The 24388-nt window shown below is 39.7% G+C and overlaps 1 protein-coding gene across 2 annotated transcripts; it reads right to left on the reverse strand.

Moving 5' to 3' along the window:
• Positions 1–1733: 1733 nt before the first annotated feature.
• SAMD3 (sterile alpha motif domain containing 3) lies at positions 1734–23842 on the reverse strand. Of its 2 annotated transcripts, XM_070419234.1 has the most exons (11): positions 23767–23842; positions 22415–22518; positions 21562–21751; positions 18802–18909; positions 9664–9849; positions 9330–9414; positions 8209–8376; positions 4344–4544; positions 3333–3504; positions 2787–2869; positions 1734–2595 (listed from the first exon to the last, which is right to left on the reverse strand). In XM_070419234.1, the coding sequence occupies exons 2-11, from the start codon at positions 22491–22493 to the stop codon at positions 2311–2313; spliced, it is 1557 nt and encodes a 518-aa protein (XP_070275335.1). In that variant the 5' UTR covers positions 22494–22518; positions 23767–23842; the 3' UTR covers positions 1734–2310. The 2 variants fall into 2 exon arrangements, with proteins under 2 accessions (XP_070275335.1, XP_070275334.1); XM_070419233.1 differs by lacking the exon at positions 23767–23842 and having other exon boundaries at positions 22415–22860.
• Between the last annotated feature and the right edge of the window lie 546 nt (positions 23843–24388).

The following is a 24388-nucleotide window of genomic DNA, read 5'->3' on the forward strand; positions in this document are numbered from 1 at the left end:
TTGTCAAACTATGTCCCAGCCGATGTGAAGAGCAACAAAAAATTCAAAACTGAAATACATACATAGCCCATGAACACAGACAATAGTGTGAGGAAAGCCTGGGGTGGGGCAGGGGCTGAGTGGAAGGGGCAAAGGAGAGGGAAATATGGGACATCTGTAGTAATGCCAATAATAAAAAAAATTCTATTGTTATGTCAAGTAGGATTCACACCCATTGGGGATTTTTCTTTTCTGGTTTAAAGTCTATATAACAAAAAAAAGACTTTTAAACCTCACTGGATTCTAAGCATCATGTTAAGATAGAGGCAAGGCATGGAGCATCCTTAGAGTGGAGCAGTGTCCCTCAAGAAGGGGGAAACCTTTCCCCCATTCCTTCCTGGGGATACAGTCTCAGTCTTCACCAAGGAAGTCAGGGTCATGATGGCAGAGAAGAGCCTGGAAGGGGAGAAGCAGGCTAGGGTTAAGACACAAGGGAGGGATGGGGAATGTGCAACTGGATGGGACCTTTTCCACCTAAAGGCATTTTCAGACGTTTCAGGGAACATTGTGCAAGCCCTGAGAGACCTGTCTGTGGACTGAAATACAGCCCCTGGCTGCCATTTTGCAACTTTTTGATTCTGGAGAGTCAGCCTCCAAGCAAAGCAGGGTTCGGTTAGTCCAGCAACACTGGAAATTTACCAAGTGGCCAGGCCGTGCTAGGCACTGGAGATAGGAGCACCACTGAAAGGGATAATAAAGCTTAAGTGAATCTGCCCTTATGGTCAGCTCACATCTTTGGAGCCAAACTTGGCCACTGTTCCCATAGACCCACCGCCATCCCTTCGCCCAGCCTAAAAGAACAAAGAGGCTTTCCTTCAACTTCAGCCATAGACATTGCAGGCCTCCAAAGGGAAGGAAGCTTTAAGAACTTGAGAAATAAAACCGATTGTGAAATTTAAAAAGTGTGTGTGGGGGGCGGGGGGGGCGGCGCTAATGGGGAAAATAAAGGAAAGTTCGTAAGGAACAAAGGCATATTCTAATGAAAGGGAAGAAATGGAAACTGGAATAGGAGGTGGTTTATGGGAAAGTGACACGTGCCAAGTTGCTATGTACTCTCCCTGTTGATTCCCGTGCAAGTCGTTAGTACGTGGTCATTGTAGAGTGGGCAGCTTCTCTTTCATCGTCTTATCTCACTGGCTTAGCATTTTAATGAACATCAGGAGAAACGTCTCCAAGCAATGGTCAGACCAAGGAGGCAGCCCCCAGCCCCCAAATGTGCAGCTCCTGGGCATTAGACTTTCAAAGGTGGGCACATTGAGTTAAGAGCAAGGTCATACCCTAACCCAAAGACTTAGCAAATATGAAGTGTGCCTTTTAAAAACAAATGCACCCATGAAAGTGTAACTTGGACCCTGGTATTTCTCAAATCAAATCAAAATAAATAAACAGGCCCTAGCTGGTTTGGCTCAATGGATAGAGCGTCGGCCTGCGGACTGAAGGGTCCCAGGTTCGATTCCGGCCAAGGGCACATGCCTGGGTTGCGGGCTTGATCCCCAGTAGGGGGGCATGCAGGAGGCAGCCAATCAATGATTCTCTCTTACCATTGATGTTTCTATCTCCCCCTCTCCTTTCCTCTCTGAAATCAATAAAATATATTTAAAAATAAATAAACAGCTCTTTAAGTATTATTTTATTACAGAATTTCAGAAAATTTAAGTATTTAGGATTAAAGACAGAAAGCATTGAGCCCTGGCCGAGTGGCTCAGTTGGTTGGAGTATCATCCTGTATAGCAGAAGGTTGCAGGTTCGATCCCCAGTCAGAGGCAACCAATTGATGTTTCTCTCTCATATTGATATCTCTCTCTCTCCCTCCCTCTCTCTAAAAATCAATAAAAATGTGTCCTCTGGTAAGGATTTAAAAAATGCACTGAAATTCATTTACATCTTTGAGACAAAATGATTTCCTAATTATCTACCACAACTCTAACTCAATTTTTTGTAAAGTCTTGGCCGTCCCAGAGATCAATTCTAATACAGTGGGGCCTTGACTTACGAGTTTAATTCGTTCCGTGACGGAGCTCGTAACTCAAATTACTCGTATGTCAAATCAAAAAGTGAATGAGTGAGACACGTGATGCTGGGCTGATGTTGTGGCGTTCACTGTGACGTTCGCTGTGCCAACTAGCGGTGGGGTATCTGAAGCTGGCTCGTAACCCGAATTTTAGCTCGCAACTCAAAGCAAAAATTGGCCGAGACGGCTCATATCTCGAAAAACTCGTTAGTCTGGACACTCATAAGTCAAGGCCCCACTGTACAATATTTAGCATGCTATTAAGTGACTGGGTGTTGAAACCCTACTTCCTCTTCCTTTTCTTTCATAGAAGGAACGTAGGGACTGTGCATATCAAAAATCTGTGTCTCCAGGAAGTTGAGCGTTTGGGACAGTCGACTCGGACACTGGATCCCAAATACATGAAAGGCAGCTACTAGAGCAGCCAGGGCCGTAACACAGTCGTCCACTTTTGTGAGTCTTTCTTTTTCTAAATACAGAGAAAATTCACAGACATCAATGTTGAAAGGGTTTTTAACTTCTAACACGGGAGTGGACACTTGCACCTGAAAAAAAAAAAGGGACGTGTAAAATAGCTAAATAATACAAAGTGTCTGGATTTATTATAATAAATGAGCTTGTTGCAAATTGGCATATTTGTAAAAGTGATACAACATACTTCCAAATAGACCACCATCCTGCTTTCAAATGTGAAGATGTGAAATGTCAAACCAGCGATCACTGATAGAGTGCATACCTTCTCATTCACGATGACAAAAAGGCTGGGATCATCCCCAAACACATCTGGGAGGAGTAAACATGTGGCTGTCATCTTCATATCTGTCAAAGCAAACATGCTTACAGTCCAAGTAAAATGACCTTTTCCTAACTGTTGTAGCAAAGCTAGTATAAAGCACCTGGATTTTTAAAAAAATCATTACCGTCTACAGAGAACAAACAAGCCTTCTTAGACTGGTGTTTCACAACCATTTTTAACCAACATGCCCATCTAATAAACATTCAAGATCTCGTGTTCTGTCCCCCAGATCTCTGTCCTTTTATCAAGCTCTACCTTGTGATCTAGATTATGAAATTAACAGATTACTGGTTCCCTAAATATACTTTATAGGATCAAGTGTCCTTTTTGTATTTATACCCCAACACCTCTTATTTGAGAATTTTTTTTTTCTCTCCCATATGTTGTTTCACTAAATTTTACTCATCATGAAAACAGAACTTTTCCAACCATCCTGAATTATACAGATGACTAAGACCAGATAGCCCCACTCCCAGGCTTACTAACATTTCAACATGTCCTCATCTGTGTGCTGTTTCATTTTTTCTTGCAGCGCAATGTTGATTGGATTGTCCACCACTGAAAAAGAAGTCAGTATATTGTCTGAATAGGATTCCAAAACGTGCCTTGTTTTCTTATAAATATCTGTTCTTGTAAGAAGTTGAAATTCTTTGAACATCTGAAAGAAGAAAATGATATCAGATCACTAGAAAAGCTAATGAAAGGGAAGTAAGTAACTCTTTAGGATTATTTTAAACTTTGAATGTAGTTTAAAGTATATACCAGATATTTGAGTAGCTTTAGTAGAGAAGTAAAGATTTAGGACAGAGAAGGAGGAAAGAATGAAAGTCTGAAGTGAGCAGGAAATGATAAGTAATGGACATGGCAAACTCCGACCCGTACAACTAAAACTTTGGATGCAGACCCAATTAAATGGGTATATATGCATATTTTAGCTATTGAGGTTACCTAACTAAGATTAAGATTCTAGGATCTTACATTTCTTTAGGTAAAAACTACATTGTTACGTTTTGGCAATATCCAACCAGAGGCAAAAAGAAGAAAACTTAGATTTTAAGAGGCAAACCTTGAAAAATACCAAAACTTAGTGTTGTAAGGAATCCTAGAGAAAGAGGAGAGCTTTAAAGACTGTAAGATCAGCTAGAAATAAACTGTGACAAGATATTTGAGTACAAGATGAAAGCAAAACCAGTTTATCTTTACGGAATCCCCTGTTCTTAAGCCACTGGCTAAGCACTTCCCCTCAGAGACTTCCACCATCACTGCCCCCCTCCCCACTTCCTGTTGACAGGGAACTAAATCTGAAGGCAGCCAGTGCATGTCATTAGAAATAGGTCCCAGAAATTCTCACCAAATGGTCCTAGTTGTAGCGAAGGGGGCCTCACACACCCTATTGAGATTCACACTTGCTGCCTAGTCCTGTTTCCACTCCAAGAGGAAAAAGACAAATCAATTTGGACACTACAACCAGAGAGTATTATAAGCGAATAAAGGTACCTGATAAGGGCACTTCAGGAAAGGAAACATTTTAAGGATGTCCTTCAGAGGCGTTCTGCTGCCAATCAACTTCCTTCTTATTTGCAAAGTCTGGCTCATCCTCTTATCAACTTCCCTCCAGTCCTTGACTGTTTTCACATATTCTTGCTGGAACCAGCTAATATGTTCATCTACTTCAGAATCTAAACAAATAGCTTCTTCCTGAAAAATATTTTCAAAATATCAATATGTTGCATATTTAACATTTCAATTTTACCCTTCATGAAATTTGAATTATAGGCTGCATTGCACTCATTTTATATTTTATATAATACAAATCATATTATAATAATGCACTCAAAAGATGCGTATCATCATGTGTAATTACACTTGGCATCGAACATGGTTAGCAAATGGACAGTCTAACAGTGAACAAATCAGGTAGCTAATTACTGTGGAATTATCTGTTCTCTTGACAGAGATATGAGTAACTTCATTTCCTACATACCCTTTTACATGGAAGTCTAGATTGTCCAGAAGGTTCACACTTAACAGGAATGCTTATTTCTACTCATTCAATTTCAGAAGATAAAATATTAAGAGATTAAAAGTTCTTAAATTAAAGTTTGTTATTGTTTGCATTTTTTTCTTTTTAAATGCCTTTTTATAGTTGCAGGACCATGTCATATAATCCAAATTCAAAATAATCACAGTGGGTACTCTGTGTTGCTAAATCATTACACTGTCAATTATATTCACTGTACACTTGGGTACACTGGCTGGGGTGGGGTGGGATGGCTAAGAAAGACTCGACATATTCTCATTAAAAATCGAAGACAGCCCTAGCTGGTTTGCTTCAATGGATAGAGCATCGACCTATGGACTGAAGGGTCCCAGGTTTGATTCCGGCTAAGGGCACATGCCTGGGTTGCGGGCTCGATCCCCAGTAGGGGGCGTGCAGGAGGCAGCTAATCAATGATTCTCTCTCATCATTGATGTTTCTATCTCTCTCTCCCTCTCCCTTCCTCTCTGAAATCAATAAAATATATTATAAATAAATAAATAAGGAAGACAATCAGCTTTAGGAGAAAAGAAAAGAAAAAAATCCTTCTGGGAAAATTAGTTGAGAGGACACTCAGGTGGAACTACACTTGAATTAGTATTTTGACAAACTGTCTACCTGACCAGAATGGGAACAGATGTTGCCTGTAAAAGATGAAAATGATGCTAAGGAATCTAAAATGCTCATACATCAAGGCTTTTACAAGCCAATTAGGACAGCTTCAGGTAAGCCCACTCTCTGTGAGCATAGGATGACTAACAAAGCATAGAGCAAGTGTACAAATTCCTAGGAAAATATAACTTAAAAGATTAAAAAGAAGATTAAAAAGAAGAGACTTGACTGGGGATGGTGAGCAATGATCACTTTATAATCTCTTTTTGCCCCAGTTGACAGGAAGGTCAAAACTAAATGCAGTTGCAACTTAATTCATCTTGGGCCTTAATGCATTCAATTCCCTGTGTCTTTTGTTGCAAAGCCCACTGCATGAGCCTTAGCAGGATTCATTTTAGAACTCAGGCATGTCTGGGGGGACTAGACAGAGAGGTGGGAGGGACGGGCCATAGTTTATGAAGATCTAAAGTGGTTCTGAGAAGAAACACAATGGTAAGTATACAATGGGTTCAATGATGATACGTCAACAAAAGAGAAACTGCTATTTAGCCTTGTGTCCCTGAGGTTGACCTCTGACCCCATGGACTTACCCTTGAGTTCTAGTGCTAATTTTCAAATATTACTATTCATCCATTCCAATGAATTTTAGTGGGAAGTGCATCATAGGAAAAGAAGGAAGACTGAATATGTAAAATGTTAATTTATAAGGGAAATCTGATTTTAGTATACTGTAAACCAAATTTTTTGTGAAAATCAATTTAGGCATAATTATGTTCCTTTATAGAGTGACTTTTAATTTTAAGAATATGAAGAAAAAAAAAAATATATATATATATATATATATATATATATATATATATATGTTTCCTCACCTGAGGACATATTCATTGACTTTTAGAGAGAAACATCAATGTGAGAGAGAAACATTGATGGGATCAAACCTGCAATCTAGGTATGTGCCCTGGTCGGGAATCAAACTTGTGTATAGGATGATGCTCCAACCAACCGAGCCACATAAAAGATATTTTAAAATAAATGTAATTCTATCTTATTAAGATTTTAGTTTATATTGGAATATTGCAGTCAACATTTTTAAAAAGTTACACCACTAAATTTAGTTACCTTTCATCTGCCTTTATCTTCTCATCAAACAGCAGACATAGAATTATATTATCTTAATTAGCTAATGATTTGAAAATCTCACTGAAAATTATAGTAAAATATTTTAAATATACATATACTTTTATCTAAAATTGTCCTTTATGTAGATACTGAAATGGATGGTTTACAAAATATTGCTTTAAAATATTACTATGTCCTCAAGCTTATAAATGTGTTAATAAAAACTGAGATGACCCAATGTAGAGAGCACCTGGGAAGGCACATGAGCATTTCTTTAATTATTGGCAGCTGAATCCAGTGGCGTTGGCAGAGCCATGTCCTGGAAACACACCTTGCCAGAGGCAGGAGTGTTGTCAGCCTGACCTTCAGCTCAGGCGCCAGGGGGTGGGTTTCATTATCTAAATCCAGCCAAGCACCAGGAACAAACAGGATTATCCGGGCCCACCCAGAAGTGATGATTACAAAGAAGCCACAAGAATGCACATAATCTCCTTTGTCTTGGGCTTTAGTAAGACTTCCTGGTACTTTGCTGTATAAAATAAACACTCTGTATCAGCTCTGGGTCCCTGTCTCTCCATCAGAGGACAGTAGTCCCACCTGGCCCCAGCTTTTTCCTTCCATCTCTGTGTCTGTCTCTTTCTTTCATTTTCTCAATCCCTAGCAGCCCCTACTCAGGAACTGGACCACTCTCTTGCCGGGCTAGACTCAAAAAAGAGAGAAATATTTACAACCCAATATGTTGCTCTATTAATAGCAAGTAAATATACCAGCTGAAAAAGAAAATAGAATACTTACAATAAGTACATTTACTAACATAAATGTGTTTGTGGTGAAATGTTAGGATTTACCTATTCAGGTTGGATTGGGTTGGAAATAGAATTGAGGGAGCATGAGATTTAGCTTCCATAGTTGGTAGTTTGGACATCTTCCCTAAGGAGTTCAATCTACTTTATTAGCAGGGGACATTTTGTTTCTGAGGATATCTGGGTGCTGTGAGATAGTTAAAGAATATTGGCTTTTAGATAACTAGGACCCACGTGGACATTACGTATAGCAGACCTGCTGCTGAGGGAGGGATCTCCAGGCCCTTGCTGGGTCCTCAGCCTGACAATCCTCACAGTCACCTGGGTGGTGTGGGATCCCTTCTGGACAAAGTTACAGAGTTTTGTATCCATGCATGTGGATTACCTTCCTCCTGACACCTTGAAACTACAGGTACCTAACCCTACAACACGAGTATTAAAATCTTTCTGTAGCAATAAGAACAGCAAGAACACAAGATGCATTTTAAGATGACAGGAAGATATTCAAGGATCCAGAATGTTAGTGATTTTCTAGTTTTTTTCAAGGTTGGAAAAGAATAAACATGAGATGTTCAATAACAAACTCTGCTCAAACTGGGTTCGGAAGATCTTTTTTGGAACTATTGTCATCACATTATTTGCTATGCAAAACACAGATTTGTTGATTTCTGACCACACCAAAAGGATATCTTATTTTGGTTTAATGATTTCAAATGTTACTGCTTATTATCCCCAAACCAATCAACCAATCAATGAGTTGTCAGAACATTTCAAGATTCATTCTTACTTTTATTTGGGCAATTTTCATTTCATCAAATCTGGTATCAGCAAGAGATTTCCTTCTCTGGCCTCTTCGATGTCCAAATTTACACTTATTTCTCATCACTTGTTCATCATCTTCTATGGGTCTTCTCACATATTTAAAGCGATCTTTCAGGGCTCGTTTCCATAAAAACTGTGTAAAATAACAAAACAGGAGATTTAAATAATACCACATAAACAATAAAACTTTTTATTTATCTAACACCTTTGGGCTTCAAATCTTTTCACATCACAGTAATAGAAACATTAACTCTATCCTTCCATTTACCCACACAACAATCTTATGATATTGCTATAAAAATTATAGTCCCTAAACTAAAAATATTTTTCCAATGACATATAGCTATTGAGTAAATATACTCGCTATTGATTTTAGATTCTTTAATTCCTAAAATTGTATAATTTTCACCTTATTCTTCTGTCTTCATAAAGTTCTCCACTTTTAAAAAAATATATTTTTTCAATTACAGTTTACATTCAATATTACTTTGTATTAGTTTCAGGTGCACAACATAGTAGTTAGACAATCATACACTAATAACAAATGTACCACTCTAATGGGGGATATTGAAAATGGGGGAGGATATGCATGTGTCAGGGCAAGGGGTACATGGAGGGAAGTAATTGCACCATCCTCTCAATTTTGCTGTGAACTAAAAAAATAAAGTCTTTTTAAAAAAAGATAAAGGAGGGGAGAGAGAGAGAGAGAGAGAGAGAGAGAGAGAGAGAAAGTATCAAAAAGAGGAAAGAGAGGGAGGGAGAGAGCACAAAACTGAAAAAAGGAGGATGAGACATAAAATTACTAAACAATGCAAGGCAATTATTTTATTTTATTTTTTTATTGATTTCAGAGAGGAAGGGAGAGGGAGAGAGAGATAGAAGCATCAGTGATGAGAGACAATCATTCATCAGCTGCCTCCTGCAGGCCCCCTACCGGGAATGGAGCCTGCAACTCGGGCATGTGCTCTTGTCGGGACTCGAAGTAGGATTCTTCAGTCTGCAGGCCCATACTCAATCCACTGAGCCAAACCAGTTAGGGCAAGGCTATTATTTTTAAAGGGCAGAGATTATAAAACGGTCACTTACAAAACCACAGCCGTCCTCGTCCAGGAAAGGGTGGGCCTGCAGCAGGGCGTTGACCACATCGTTATACTGCTGGGTGCTGGGGTACCTGTTCAGTGCAACAGGACATGTTTCATTCCAAGTTGCCCAATCCCTTCCTTTACAATGAGTCTAAATTACACTCCCTTTTCTTCAAATCTTTCCATATAACAACGGAGACATTCAAATATTGGGCAATGTTGGACTTATGACTGATATGTCATCCAAAACCTCATAAGGGTTGGTTCCTAATAAATGCTAGTTTACTCTGACAACAGATCCTCCCCCAGAGCAACCAGCCTGCCCTGTAATTACTCACAGTGAGCCTTTCAGATACTTGGTCATGTCGGCCTGGAGAAACTCAATGATCCTTATCCTCATGCTGTGGTCGGGACACTTCTGCTCTGCTAACAGGCATCTGACGTCATAGGGAAACTCCGGTAAAACATAGGACTTCGTCCACTGCAAGGCTTTATTCCTTGCTAGAACATGTTTCCCATTTCTTCTGTTAAATAGAAACACACAGAGTGAAATCTCATTTCAAATATACCTAAATTATCCATTTTCTACATCCTGAGAACTTCTGATATAAAGCACTTTCCTGAGACCTGAATATATGGAAGTCATCAATCCGTCTTCCATCCATTCAGCTACCCACAAATGTTTGAAGGCTCATTAGGTATCTCCGTTTTCCTTCCCTTTGCACACTTGTAAGTTCGGGAGGGGGGGGAGTCATAATAATATAGACTTTGAATAAAGCCTGAAGTTGGGAAGAATACTATTCCATCTATCTTGAAGAAACAATATGTAGCACATAACTCAAAACTGAATAAACAAAAAGAGTAAGTTGCAATTCAGCAGTAAGGCATAAATAAGTCTTAGCAGCTAAGAAAATTCCTCTAATTAATTTATCCTGCTGCTGTTTATAGCGAAATATAAGATCAACTTAATTTAGTTGGTCTTGGCTATTTTAAAGGTAAACTTAATTTCTAAGTAAAAAACAAGTATGAGAACCTGGCCAGTGTTGCTCAGTGGTTGAGCATCAACCTATGAACCAGGTGGTCACGGTTCAATTCCCGGTCAGGGCACATGCCCGGGTTGTAGGCTCAGTCTCCCATGGGGGGCGTGCAGGAAGCAGCCGATCAATGACTCTCTCTCATCATTGATGTTTCTATCTCTCCCTCCTCCTCCCTTCCTCTCTGAAATCAATGAAAATATATATATTTTAAAAGTATCAGATACTCTGATTTCATTCAGATGAAAGTTTCTACCAAACATTACAGAAAACTCTACCTACAGAAGGCAGATCAGCAGTTGCTTGGGGCTGGGGGTTGGGAGAGAAGATAGGATGCAAAAGGGAACGAGGGAATTTTTTAGGGTAATGGAAATGTTCCAAAACGGATTGTGACCAGGGATGCACAACCAAATAAATCTGCTAAAATTAACTGAGCTGTACACTTTAAATGGGTGAATTTTATGTTATATAAATTACACCTCAATAAGGCTATTTATAAAATTAAGTATCAGAACCACTTTAAAACTTTAAAGTTAGTGACTGATCATTAAGTGTGTAAAAGAAGACTCTATAGTAAAATTTCTAAGAAACAGGTACCCAGAGGCACTAAGTAGCTTTCAATCCACTTCACTCATAAGATTGATTGGAATGAAAGTAAAGGAATAAAGGCAAAGTAGAAGTCAAAAAACAGAAAGAGTTCCCAAATTAGCCTGAGTAGGTTAATTTTCTGGCACTGCCATGGAGTCCTTACTAGTCCTAGGAAAACTGACTAGGTGAGACGAGAGTTGAAGGTCAGGTTCCTTCCAGTGGTTCTCAACCTTCCTAATGCCGTGACCCTTTAATACAGTTCCTCATGTTGTGGTGACCCCCAACCATAAAACTATTTTCGTGGTTACTTCATAACTGTAATTTTGCTACTGCTATGAATTGTAATATAAATATCTGATATGCTATATGTGTTTTCCGATGGTCACAACCCACAGGTTGAGAAACGCTGCTTTAGAATGTTAGGTCATATTTCCTAAGAATGCATGAGATGCAATGAAACATGGGGAATAAAGAAAAGAGGAGAAAGCACTTTCCTCTCTTTTTATGATACGCTCCCTCCTTTGTTTCCTCGTTGGCAGTCAGTATACCAGTGGTGAAAACATGTCCTAGCTACAACAAGCACACCGACAATTTAACACCAGATTCAATACAGCAACAGGGCATTTCCAGGGTCAATCTGTGCTTCAACCCAAACTATTTCCCAGTATGTTACTCTCTCATTTCATTCATTCAATCAATATATATTGCAGCTGACTATATGGCAATTACTCTTCCACAATCCCTATTTCCATTCTCATTAGCACTGTTTGTTTAGGTCCCCAGGTGAATCTAATGCTATAGTCAGTGTTGCCCTGCTCGCTGGCAGAGCATAGAGCCTCCTCAGCTCTCTAACAGCATCTCTCACCATTCCAGCCACTCTGTTTTCTCTGCTGAGATCTCTCACTTCCCAAAAGTACTTACTCCAAGCAGGATCCCCTGTGCTTTTTCAGGTGTTTGTACATTTGCATTTGCTGTTCCTTTGCTGTGAATGGCATTCTCTCCTGCCCCATTTTCCTTCAATGAATTTCTAATCACCTTTCAAAATCCTCCCTCAGTTTTTGTGAAGCTTCTCCCCAGAGACCTTCTCCACACTCACTTTCCTGAAAGCCCTATTTCTCCCTCTTCTATGCTATTTCTGTGCCCGTGAGTTTCTATTTCTGCATATTTGCTTAATATTGCCATTACGAGCTTACTAGTACACACCTGTCTTATCTACCAGACTCTGAGTTCCCCCAGGCAAGGACTAAATTGCATCCCCTGCCTGCCACTGTCTAAATAATACCTAGCTCATGGTGTATATTCAGTAACTTTTAGACTGAACAAAATGGGAAAAATCGATTAGAAATCAAGCTCACTTTGGATCTCTCTAAAGACTTCATATGATATTTATAGAAATGGACAGGAGTCAGAGTTATTTATCAGTAATGCCAGCCCAATTTCCCGGACTCTACAAGTCCTGCTTGCCTGGGTCCAAAGATATCCTCCAGTGAACAAAATATCAATTCTGTCGTAGGAAGCCAATATTCCTCACTCAAACATCATCTAGTCAAAGTCGAAGGGAATATATTTAATTCAATTAAGATGAGACCACAGAAATACTTCTTATTTCTGTTCTTTCATGTGGTAAAGGTTTGTTGGTCACCTACTCTGTGCCAGGCATTGCAAAGGTGAATCAGACTGGTTCCTCACCACCACAGCCTCTCCCCTCCCTCCGAGCGCTGGACCTCTGGAGGACATAAAAGTGCAGGAAGTAAAAAGAGGAATCCTACATCTAACTGGAATGGGTACTGATGGAATGGGCTGGTGCATTTCATCGAATCTTCTCTTTATTTTGTGCTAGATAAGATGCTCACATGACTGCAGTGCCCTCATCTGAGCTGTGTGTGGGATAGTGCCTACATACATTCCATCACGTGTTGACCCATTGACATTTGCCTTACTGAGTATAGGCATGTAGGTGAGGTTATTCTCCTACATTCTGTAGCAGTAACCAGACCCCCTCCAATAAATCCTCATTAAAACAATTTTTAAATATGCATGAAACCATGACTAATTTTATAATTATGCCCAAAGGCAGAAGCAAAACACCTGCACACATTTAAAGTTCCAGTGAAGTGTTTTTTAAAGTAACATTCAGGAAATATCTACCTATTTATCTGATTTCATGGTTTATTTGGTACTAAAGGGGAAGTGAAAAGTTTTAAATAGTGTAGATGGAAAACAAAAATATCACTGCAAAAAAAAAATCTTTTCCCTACGGATCACCAATACATACTGAGTATGAGACATTGCAATTCTTCCATCAAGAAAGGGCACTTTAGCTCGGCAGGCATGGCTCAGTGATTGAGTGTTGACCTATGAACCAGATGGTCATGGTTCAATTCTAGGTCAGAGCACATGTCCGGCTTGCAGGCTCGGTCCCCAGTAGGGTGCATTCAGGAGGCAGCCAATCGATGATTCTTCTCATCATTGATGTTTTGATCTCTCTCTCTCCCTTCCTTTCTAAAAATCAATAAATATTAAGGAGGAAGGAAGGAAGGAAGGAAGAAAAGGAGAAAGGAAGGGCTCTTAAGCAATGCAGTAAAAAGCACAATATCACCTATCACTCTAAAAAACTGCATTGTGTCTCAGTACCCTAGAATCTCATCCATGGGGACACACACGCCTCTACTAGAGGTTATTCAAGAGCCAAAGTCAGGTGAACATTGTGCCTCTAGAACAGTGATGGCGAACCTATGACACGCGTGTCAGAGGTGACACTCGAACTCATTTTTTTGGTTGATTTTTCTTTGTTAAATGGCATTTAAATATATAAAATAAATATCAAAAATATAAATCTTTGTTTTACTATGCTTGCAAATATCAAAAAATTTCTATATGTGACACGGCACCAGAATTAAGTTAGGGTTTTTCAAAATGCTGACACGCCGAGCTCAAAAGGTTCGCCATCACTGCTCTAGAACCTTCTTTTTCTTCTTGTCTGCAAAGTATCTGGATGGAAAGCACATTCATTTATGGAACATATGAAAAGATATCACAAGCATAATGACTGCCATCTTGTATGATGTGATAACAGCTGAACTTTAATATGTTATCTCATTTGGACTCCAAGGACTACATATGCCAGTTCCCATCCTATATTGTGCATAGGCCACCTGGAAGGCATTTTGGAGGAATCAGGATTCAAACCCAGGGGTGTGAGACCCCAAAGCCAGCTCTTGATCCACCATTCCTTCCTGCCGCCATAGAGCAGTTGGCTTTGTAAAAGCCCTGTAGCCAAATGCCATCAACTTCCTAGCCTATTATGTGTGAGTGACTTAAAAACTCCTGGAGTTTAACTCTGTTAAAAAGTTAGCATATTTAGTATGAATTGTATCAAAAGATCTAAAAAGAAATAGAGACTAAAATATTTATCGTGCCCCATGAAACATTCATGTTTTCATTGGCTCACATATCCTCCGTGCAATTTAAAAACTCCTGCTTAGCCTCTGTGTGCCAGGGACTGTGCCAAATCTGTGTTTACAATGACGAAAAAGGCCTGGTCTTTGTCTTTGAGGTGCTTTCAGTCTAATGAGGGACTACAAACTTTAAAGTCATCAATTTCATCATCTAGTTTTACGAGTAAAGCAAAGATTCTGTGCATAGGAGACCGGAGTCCTTGCCTGGCCTGGAACGTCAATGAAGGGGTTCCTGAAAGAGAGATTTTGAGCAGAACCTTCAAGGATGAGCAAGCAGGTAAAGAAAGGCAGCAACAGGGCAAGGCAGTCATGTGCCAGCCAGTCTGAGGTGGGCAGAGCAGCACTGACTAGGATAAACCCATCCTCATAGAGAGAAGCAAGGGAATGAGGTGGACAAGAGAAGCAGGACAGAGATTGGCATGGCTGTCACATGGCTCCATCAGAGGAGGGACAGCTCTACCCCTGGCTTCCCCTGATGCTAGGAAATGCTTTTCTTACAACAAACTCCCCTTGTCTTAAATTACAGTGGATTTGTGGTTCTCGCACCCAAATAAAGGAGGTCATTTGTAGACATGTTAACTCTGAAGTGCTCATGGGTAGAGAGATGGGCAGCAAGGGGTCAAGTGGATTAAGGGAGAATTTATGATTAGAAAGATTTGGCAGTATTCGGCTCTGGTTTTGAAACCCTCCACTTTCTCTCCATTTCTGAGCCGGTCCTCGTTTCTCCTCCCCTCAGGACTAGTAGGTGCTGTAAAGACCGAGAAGCACCACGAAGCACGAGGCTGCTCCTTTGACCCTATGAAACCACAGGAGTATCCTGCCTTGCCAGTGTCACAGGCCCGCGATGAGGATGGAACGCCATTCGAGGGCTTAGAAAAGAGAACAGGCCTGCATGAACAGAAGGCTGCACCCCCATCTCCCGCTGGCAGCAAGTAGGGAGAAGGAAGAAGTCCAAAGGAAGGAGGAAACGCTACTTGGAGCAGTGCTGTGCAGACGGGCACACGGAATGAGTGCCTTCCATGTGCTTCCACGGAGCTAGCACTGGGCAGGCATTCTCTATTTTTAATGCTCACAAGAGAACCATGAGGAAAGTATCATTATTCTTCCCACTTTGCAGATGAGAATACGGATTCACAGTGGCTCTAGGGATGGACCGCTGGGACTAATGATTGTTTTCCTGTCTCTGCTCACACCTGAACACTTTCAGAAGGGACTGGCTACTTTTGGAGGCTTTGTGGTGAAAGGAGTGCTTGAGAACCACATTCCTGGGTCTGGTCCTCTAGGTCTATAGTTGTCCTTTGTTCCAATGTAGCCCTTATGTTGAAATATTACACCATCTAAGTCCAGTAGTATCCCCTTATCTGCATAGGCTCCCTTCCAAGGCCCCCAGTGGATGCCTGAGACCATGGGTAGTACCAAGGAACCATATATAAAGACTGGGTTTTTTTCTGTAACTATGATAAAGTTTAATTTGTAAATTAGGTATAGTAAGAGATCAAAAACAATAACTAATAATCAGAACAATTATAACAATAAAATAAGGGTTATCTGAACACAAGCAATACAATATTGCCAGTCAATCTAAAAACTGAGATGGCTACTAAGTCACTAAGGAACAGATAGACAGTTGGACATTAGACATAAGGATAATTTACATCCCAGGAGGGATGGAGTGGGATAGTGCAAGATTTCATTACACTACCCAGAACACTGCAATTTAAACTTACGAATTGTTTATTTCTGGAATGTTCCATTTAATATTTTGGATGGTAACTGAAAACATGGAAATCAAAGCTGTGGTTAAGGGGTGATTACTATATAAGGAAATGTTTACCAAAACACCTCCATCAGATATACTCAAGTTAAAACAACAACTACAAAATTCAGAACAAAAACAAAGACTCCTCAAATGGCACATTCTAGCTATAGGACATTATTTTGTGGCTACTGCCTATCACCCTGGAGAGTTTACAACAGATAAATCCCTTTTTTTTCCTTAGCAATGTATACTTGAAAGATGAATATAATCCTCAAAACTTCTCTTTTCCAATACAAAGATTAGAAAATTTAACCTTCATCTTTTACCAAATATCTTCATCACTCGATAAAAAAAATTCCCGGAGAAACCAAGATGGCGGCATAGGTAAATACCGGAGATTGCTGCCTCGCACAACCACTTCAAAAATACAACTAAAAGATGGAATGGACATCATCCAGAACCACAGGAAGGCTGGCTGAGTGGAAATTCTACAACTAGAAGGAAAGAGAAAAGCATACCGAGACTCAGAGGAGGCGCAGTACGGAAGCAAAATACTAAGGTGCGGAGTGCATGCGGAGTGGGCTGGAGGCTGAGGGCGCGGTTGTCGTTTTCAATCAGGAGGGAGTCTCAGGCTCTGAGCTCCAGTTCCGGGCGAGTCTCTAGGGAACCAGACTCATACGGGAGAAGTGGGACTGTCTGGCATCGGTCAGAACCCAAGGGCAGCTTTCTCTCCGAGGGGCTTGCAGCGATTACCTGGACACTGAGAAGCAGAGCCTCTGAGGGCAAGACTGAGAGCAGCCATAACTGCTAGCCCCGCCCTGTTGATCCCCTGGGACCTGCCCCGCCCAAGCCCTGCAGGGAGGCTTTTGCTGGATAGCCTCAGGCAAAGGCTAGATTAGCACCTCCCTAGAGATCCAGGAGCCAGGAAGCCCAGAGGTCAGAGTGGGACCATCCAGTTTGCAGCTCCGTGGAACCATAAAAGACACATTCAGGGGGCAGACTCAGTGAGCACCAAAGCCCCATTGAAGCAAGTCTTGCCCCAGAGAGGTGTCTCCAGCACAGAAGTTCTCCCACTGCAGACACAGCTGATTCTCACAGCCAATTAGCCTGGAGGTCAATTCCTCCCAGTGATAACTACAATAATCAAGGCTTAATTACAACAAGACTGTGCACAAAGCCCACAAGGGGGTGCACCAAGAGTGTCTACTTCAGGTAATTGGGACACTTAGCACAGAAAGGCACTCTATCGACACAGCGAAGCATAAAAAATGCCGAGACAAAGAAACAGGACACAAACGACAGAAATAAAGGAAAGCAAACTGCTGGATATAGAGTTCAAAACCACACTTTTAAGGTCTTTAAAGAACTGTCTAGAAGCCGCTGATAAATTTAATAAGGCCCTCAAAAAGACTGGTGAGACCGCCGACAAATGTAGTGAGATCTTCAAGAAATCTAGTGAAACCCTCAATGCTGTGATAAAGAACCAACTAGAAATTAAGCATACACTGACTGAAATAAAGAATATTATACAGACTCCCAACAGCAGACCAGAGGATCGCAAGAATCAAGTCAAAGATTTGAAATACGAAGAAGCAAAAAACACCCAACCGGAAAAGCAAAATGAAAAGAGAATCCAAAAATAAGAAGGTAGTGTAAGGAGCCTCTGGGACAGCTTCAAGCGTACCAACATACGAATTATAGGGGTGCCAGAAGAAGAGAGAGAGCAAGATATTGAAAACCTATTTGAAGAAATAATGACAGAAAACTTCCCCTACCTGGTGAAAGAAATAGACTTTCAAGTCCAGGAAGCACAGAGAACCCCAAACTAAAGGAATCCAAAGAGGACCACACCAAGACACATCATCATTAAAATGCCAAGAGCAAAAGACAAAGAGAGAATCCTAAAAGCAGCAAGAGAAAGAAAATCAGTTACCTACAAGGGAGTACCCATACGAATGTCAGCTGATTTCTCAATAGAAACTTTGCAGGCCAGAAGAGAGTGGCAAGAAAAATTCAAAGTGATGAATAGCAAGAACCTACAACCAAGACTACTTTATCCAGCAAAGCTATCATTCAGAAGTGAAGGCCAGATAAAGAGCTTCACAGATAAGGAAAAGCTAAAGGAGTTCATCACCACCAAACCAGTATTATATGAAATGCTGAAAGGTATCCTTTAAGAAGAGGAAGAAGAAGAAAAAGGTAAAGATACAAATTATGAACAACAAATACACATCTATCAACAAGTGAATCTAAAAATCTGATGAACAGTATGAACTGGTGATTGTAATAGATTCAGGGACATAGAAAGGGAATGGACTGACTATTTTTGGGGGGCGGGAAGGGGTGTGGAGGGTGCGGGAAGAGATTGGACAATAATCGTGCACCTATGGATGAGGACAGTGGGTGGGGAGTGAGGGCGGAGGGTGGGGTGGGAACTGGGTGGAGGGGAGTTATGGTGGGAAAAAAGAGGAACCAATGTAATAACCTGAACAATAAAGATTTAATTTTAAAAAAATTCCCTTACAGGAAAACAAAATTTTCACTTATGTGAAATCTCATTAAAAAACACACAACAATAACAACAACAACAAATATTATATCATTTGGATTTAGATGTTTAGAAGTTGGTGATCCCACCTCTGTTTCAGTACTCTTTGGTCAATTAGTCTATTATCAAGGTTTTCAGCTGGATAGAAAGTTGGCATCTGCTCCCCTTGGTTGGCTGGACTGGAGGACTGTTTATCCCTGTTACCAAGAAAGAAGAGGTGGGTGAGGAACTAGTCGACAGGAGCCTCAACCATTGACATCACAGAAACTGTGAAGGTAGGTGGTAGCTCATAGTTAACATAGAATCTGTGTCTACTTCCAAGATCCACATTAGTCATGACTAAGATAACGGAAGGAAGGACCCTCTGGGGTCATCTCACTCAGTAGTTCATATATACCAGGAGACAGACTGATGCCAGTTCACAATGCTATTTTCACCAATTGGTCATATTTATAATGGTGGCAAGATGATATGTTCCTTTAAAATGACGGTAATAATAAAATGTACCTTTATTGGTTAATATTCTTATTTGGCAAAAAAAAAAAAAAAAAAAAGAGAGAAGGAGAAGGAGAAGAAGGAGGAGAAGAGGTACCAGTTTTTCAACTTTCTGTTCAGTGATTTTTCTTCCAGCTTCAACAAGAGCAACAACCAAAAAGCAGCTGCAAATATTCCTACCTATTATAGATTCCTATAATTTGCCTAAGTCTGAGTAGGATGCTAAAGTCCAGATGTGGCCTACAAATCCTTTTCAAAATAACATACCAGGCAACCATTAAATATGCGCTTAAGTTGAAACCCTGATCTTGAATCCCTGGTCTTGAATGCCATTATAGACTCTTTAGAAGGAGTCTTAAGCATCATTTATTCTATCTGCTTCATTTTACAGTTGAAAGAAAAGCCAAGCAACTCTCCAAGGCTATATGGGTAGCTAATATCAGAACAGGTATTTGAAATCAAGTGTTTAGCTACAGGGTTCTTTCTGCTACACCAAGTTTCCTATCTTTATTAAGCACTTATAGAGAGTTTTTAATTAAATTGCATATTTTTGTGCCTCTTTCTATTATGATTCCTATGTGACAATATATTTGTCAAGTGACACTATATTTGACAATAAGCAAATAAGCTGACAAACATTTTAACCAAATATAACTACTAAGCCCAACTGCAACTGTGGTTTTGCACCAGAATAATTTAACCTGAATACAAGACAACACAATCCTTAAAGTGAATCACCAGCTTATTGGGTCGAGTGTAAAAGCCCCCCTCATAAATCCCTGGACAACCAGTGTTCCAAGTCTTGGCTACATTCTAAAAAGGCTTTCCTAACCAGGTTAGCAATGCCTAATATCTAACACAAGACTATTTCAGTCTAGGATAAGAAGAGATTTTTCTCAAAAATGATGATACTCCTACCATCAGTGTGAATAACAGGGAGTTAGGTACTGAATGACTTTTCACAGCCCACAGAAGAAGCTGCAGGAATGTCAATATTTAACAATCAATCCAATTCAGTGGTAGAACCAGGAACGAAGCCCAGATTTCCTGGCAGTCCAGTGGTTCTCATTTACTAGAGAACATTATAAACGGATTTGCAGTGGAAAGAAACAAGGCTGTCTGTGTACTTCCAAGTTGTGCTTAACGCCATATCAAGATTCCAGTCAACGGAAGAGAACTTCCAGCTCAAAGTCCAACTCATCCAAGAATGCCGGGAATTCACCCTGAGCTCTGTTTGAGGTTCTCACCCTCCCATTGCTGGGAAGGAGTGAAAGCATGCAATGGGGCTTCATCAAAAGTCACCTATGAAGAATGTGCTTTTGCATAGATATGTCAAAACGTGTAGAATCTCCAGACTAACTGTGGACCATCCCTTCATCCTACCCATCCCCCTCCATGTCCCAAATGTCCAAATACTCTAGAAATCAAATTACTTAAATGAGGTCTCTCTAACTTTGTATTGCTTATCAGAGAGCAAGACAAAAATATCGGTTATTAGAGTTGTAATCTGAAAAAAACTGAAGTAAACACATAGGATGGATTTCAGCAAACATCACCATCATATTTTTTAAATGAATGCATAATTGGTCTGCAGCAATTATTCAACGTTAAAACCTTGCAGAAAGTTTCAAAATATGGAAAAACCAAATCAGGATGTCTGCAATGATCCGGGGCATAGATTTGTACAATGAACAATTTAACTTTAATTTAAAGTTCCTGTTATCATTCCTTTTCCTTGCAAAAGTCAGTGATAAAAACAAACAAACAAATGAAAACATCCCTAAACCTCAAAGCCACCATAAGTTTTCTACATGATTTTCGTGGGATACTACCATAGCCTTCAGCATTCCAAGAATACTCTTGAGAAACTAGCAATCCTTGTAGCAAAAGTCTTTTTAGCCAATTATTGTGAAGGCCTCTAGCAAATTATATGTAAAGGCTCTAGAGGAAGATATAAATTAGCCACTAAAAGGAATCCTTGGCAAATAAACACACACATAAATAAACTGAGCAAAGGAAAAGCAAAAATGCCTTTCTCAAACCCTGATTTTAAGGCCTGAAGGGCAGTGATCCATTTCTACTCACATTGTATGTACATTTCAACTGCTTGTTACAGAGTTTTCTATATAGGAACTCCTGGCTTATAGGACAACCCTAGCAATTGGAGTCAGTGTTTAAAAAGTGGTGCATTTTTAAAAAATGTATATCTTGATTCATAAAACTGTGCAAAAAGTGTTCTTTATGCAGATGTTAGAAATACTGTACACACAAGCTAGCTGAAAATGGTCACAATTTTCAAAGAGGCTTAACCCCAAATATCATGCATCGAAAATGAGGAATTCATGCAGACTTACTCTGGGGCTGCTGCTGCTTGTATGACCAGAGCTGGTGCTCTCGGGCTTCCTGGGGACTCCAGTCCTTGACTCCTCTGCTTATATTTTTTAATTAAATCCATCAGAACCGCCTGGTGTCCAATTTTTTTTACCAGTTGCTGAACCATCCGATCATTAAGTGCTAGAAGAGCGGCCCCACTTACTTCTTCCTCTGGGAAAAAGAAAAAAGAGAGTCTACATGCCTGCCTGGAAAAGCACTGGAAAACACAACATTCTGAGCAAAAAATATATATATATTTCTGGTGTTACAAGGATCATCTACACTTGTCCTCTGGTGTTATAAAATGTTTTGTATTTTTAAAGATAGAACACTGATATTGCACAATTCCAAACTGATATCTAAGAAAGTACTAGAACATGGAGTCACAATAAAATAATATTTCTTCCACATTATCACCTTCCCATTTTTTATTCTTTCTTACAGGCATCATTTTTATAAGGAAAAAAAAAACCTTCTCAGGAAATTATTACCAATAGCACCTGCCACACAACATTTCAATACTTATAAATCCAGCACTGCACAAAATGCCTGCTGCAGTATTTAAGGACAAAAGTGGTATCAAATTATATCAAGTATGTATGTTATGTAACTCTTAAGACTTTATTTTATTTGAGTTCTTTTTGAAATATTACAGTCTCATGTGAATACTAGATCAAATCCAAACCGTCAGTCAGGAAATGAAAGTTCCCCACAGCAGCAAGTCTACATCCCACTCACAGGCATTAGGCAACAAAAGCAATTATCAACAACAAAGGACACCCACTATCTAGGCTGCTCAATTAACATTTTTTTAAAAAAGTGTAAGCAACTCACCTTGAAACCTATGAACTAGCTCTCCTAAGTTTTTCTCCACCAACCAACTGCAGACCTGGTCAACGGACCAAGTTTCCATTGCTGTATCCTGTAAATAAATACACCTGCAGAATAAAAGATCAGAGAAGGATTCTTTAGTTTTTCTTTCTGATTGTTGTTTTATTTTATTTTAATTTTTTTACCAACTGGCTCTCTAATCTCAGCTCCTTCCTTTGGGAGACTCTCAATTCTAAGCTTCTTTCAAATTACTGTTTTCCGAACACATATCTAAAAGATGCTAATAAAAATAAAAATTCTTTTTAAAAATGAGACCAATTTGAACCTATTTCCTAGTCTCGTTGCTCAAATTGCTCCACCTTCTCCTATTTTTTTCCACAGGCATCCCTCAGCTGTACTAACATAACAGGCAGCCACAGACTACTGTGGTCCCCAATCCTCTACCATTAACACCCAGGGTTCTTCACAAAGAAAAGGAAGGTGTGAAATTCACCACTACTAGGCTCATCAGGAAGTGGTTGACATTTACAAAAGGGGTGGGCTGGGGAGGAAGGGAGGAAGGATCAGAAAAAAGCCTGACAGAGATACTTAGTAAACCAAGACTGGTTAACCCCTTATGGCTCCCCAGCTAGCAGAGAGAGTTTACAGCTGCTTTGGATTGCTTTGGGTTGTTAGCAAGAGGAGGAAGTAGAAGCCAAATTTCTCAGCAGAATCTGAGTATTTCTTTCCCTTCTTCCAATTAAGAGTGTTTTCCATTCAGCTCTAGAAACTTTATTAAACACCATGATGATTTTAAGATAACTAGGGAAAATTAATAAATTGAGAAAACATTTTTAAAAAATTTAGTTGGGCAGACTCAAAGTGGGAAAGTTAATATACTAATAATTGTAAGTGAAAGAAGTGCATACAGAGTTTAAACTAAGCCTTAACTATTCGGGTATGTTTGCATGCCACTATTCTTCCTTAACCACTTAGAAAAATTAAAACAAGTCTACCAATTTCAATAATTTTTCCCTACTTCCCGTAGGCAGCTCATTCTCTTTTATTTTTTATCATTCAATTCAAATTATATTTAATGCACTGGGGAGAACTGGAAAAGAAACCAAAACATTTTAATGTTTTAATATTACTTTCAATTTCACTTTTCAATCAAAATGCTATACTACAGATTTACTTGTGCATAAAGACAGGAGAAAGCTACTCTTAGAGAAATGGGATCATAAGGAACGAAAAAGTATTTATTAGCTCATATCTTTAAATTTTATTGCTAGAAGTTCTCTCAGTTCATATTGTATTTTTCATTTCTGTGTATTTGAATTTCCGCATCAGAGAGTGGTGGAAGGGAAAACATTTACCTTTTATACTTGACAATCTGAAAAGATAGCAGCCTTCAAAATCACTTCCTAGAAAACAAGTCTAGTTCCAAGTAATGAGCCACATTCTCCTAAGTATGCACAAATGCCAAGTTGCAGAATTGAAAACAAGGGTTAAGCACAGAAGAACGCCTCAGAGCATTGCAGCCTGGGTTTAATTTGCTCCGACAGCAGTGGCCACAGCACTCCTCCCCTAGGCTAAGCAGCGAGAGCAGGGTGTGAAAAGTCATTATTTGCGAGACTGGGGTGTAAATTAAAACTCACACCTTCCTGTCACACTTCTGGCTTCCTTGTGAAGAGTGGGGTTTCGTAAAAGAAAAGAAAGAAAAAAAGAAAACAATTCTCTAAACTCTGAGATTAAAAGGTATGCAGAGCAGAAGATACTGCCCTACAGCCATCCAGGATAAATGGAAATTTGAGGGGAAAATAAATTCAAAAATAAAATGAGTACTTGGAAACCCTCTCATATGTTTTAATTTCCCAAATTTCTGCCTAATTCTACTTCTTTTAAAAAAATATATTTTATTGATTTTTTACAGAGTGGAGGGGAGAGGGATAGAGAGTTAGAGACATCGATGAGAGGGAAACATTGATCAGCTGCCTC

This window comes from Myotis yumanensis, unplaced genomic scaffold (assembly GCF_028538775.1).
Source record: "Myotis yumanensis isolate MYYU_CA2020_CCGP unplaced genomic scaffold, mMyoYum1.0.hap1 SCAF_6, whole genome shotgun sequence".
NCBI lineage: Eukaryota > Metazoa > Chordata > Mammalia > Chiroptera > Vespertilionidae > Myotis > Myotis yumanensis.

Excerpts from the sequence above, each read along its gene's own strand:
- SAMD3 (XM_070419234.1), bottom strand. The coding sequence starts at position 22,493 with ATGGAAACTTGGTCCGTTGACCAGGTCTGCAGTTGGTTGGTGGAGAAA. Across the intron at positions 3,505-4,343 it reads TCCTGAAGTGCCCTTATCAG|ATGTTCAAAGAATTTCAACT; the intron begins GTACCTTTATTC and ends TTCTTCTTTCAG. Across the intron at positions 2,596-2,786 it reads TTGTCATCGTGAATGAGAAG|GTGCAAGTGTCCACTCCCGT; the intron begins GTATGCACTCTA and ends TTTTTTTTTCAG.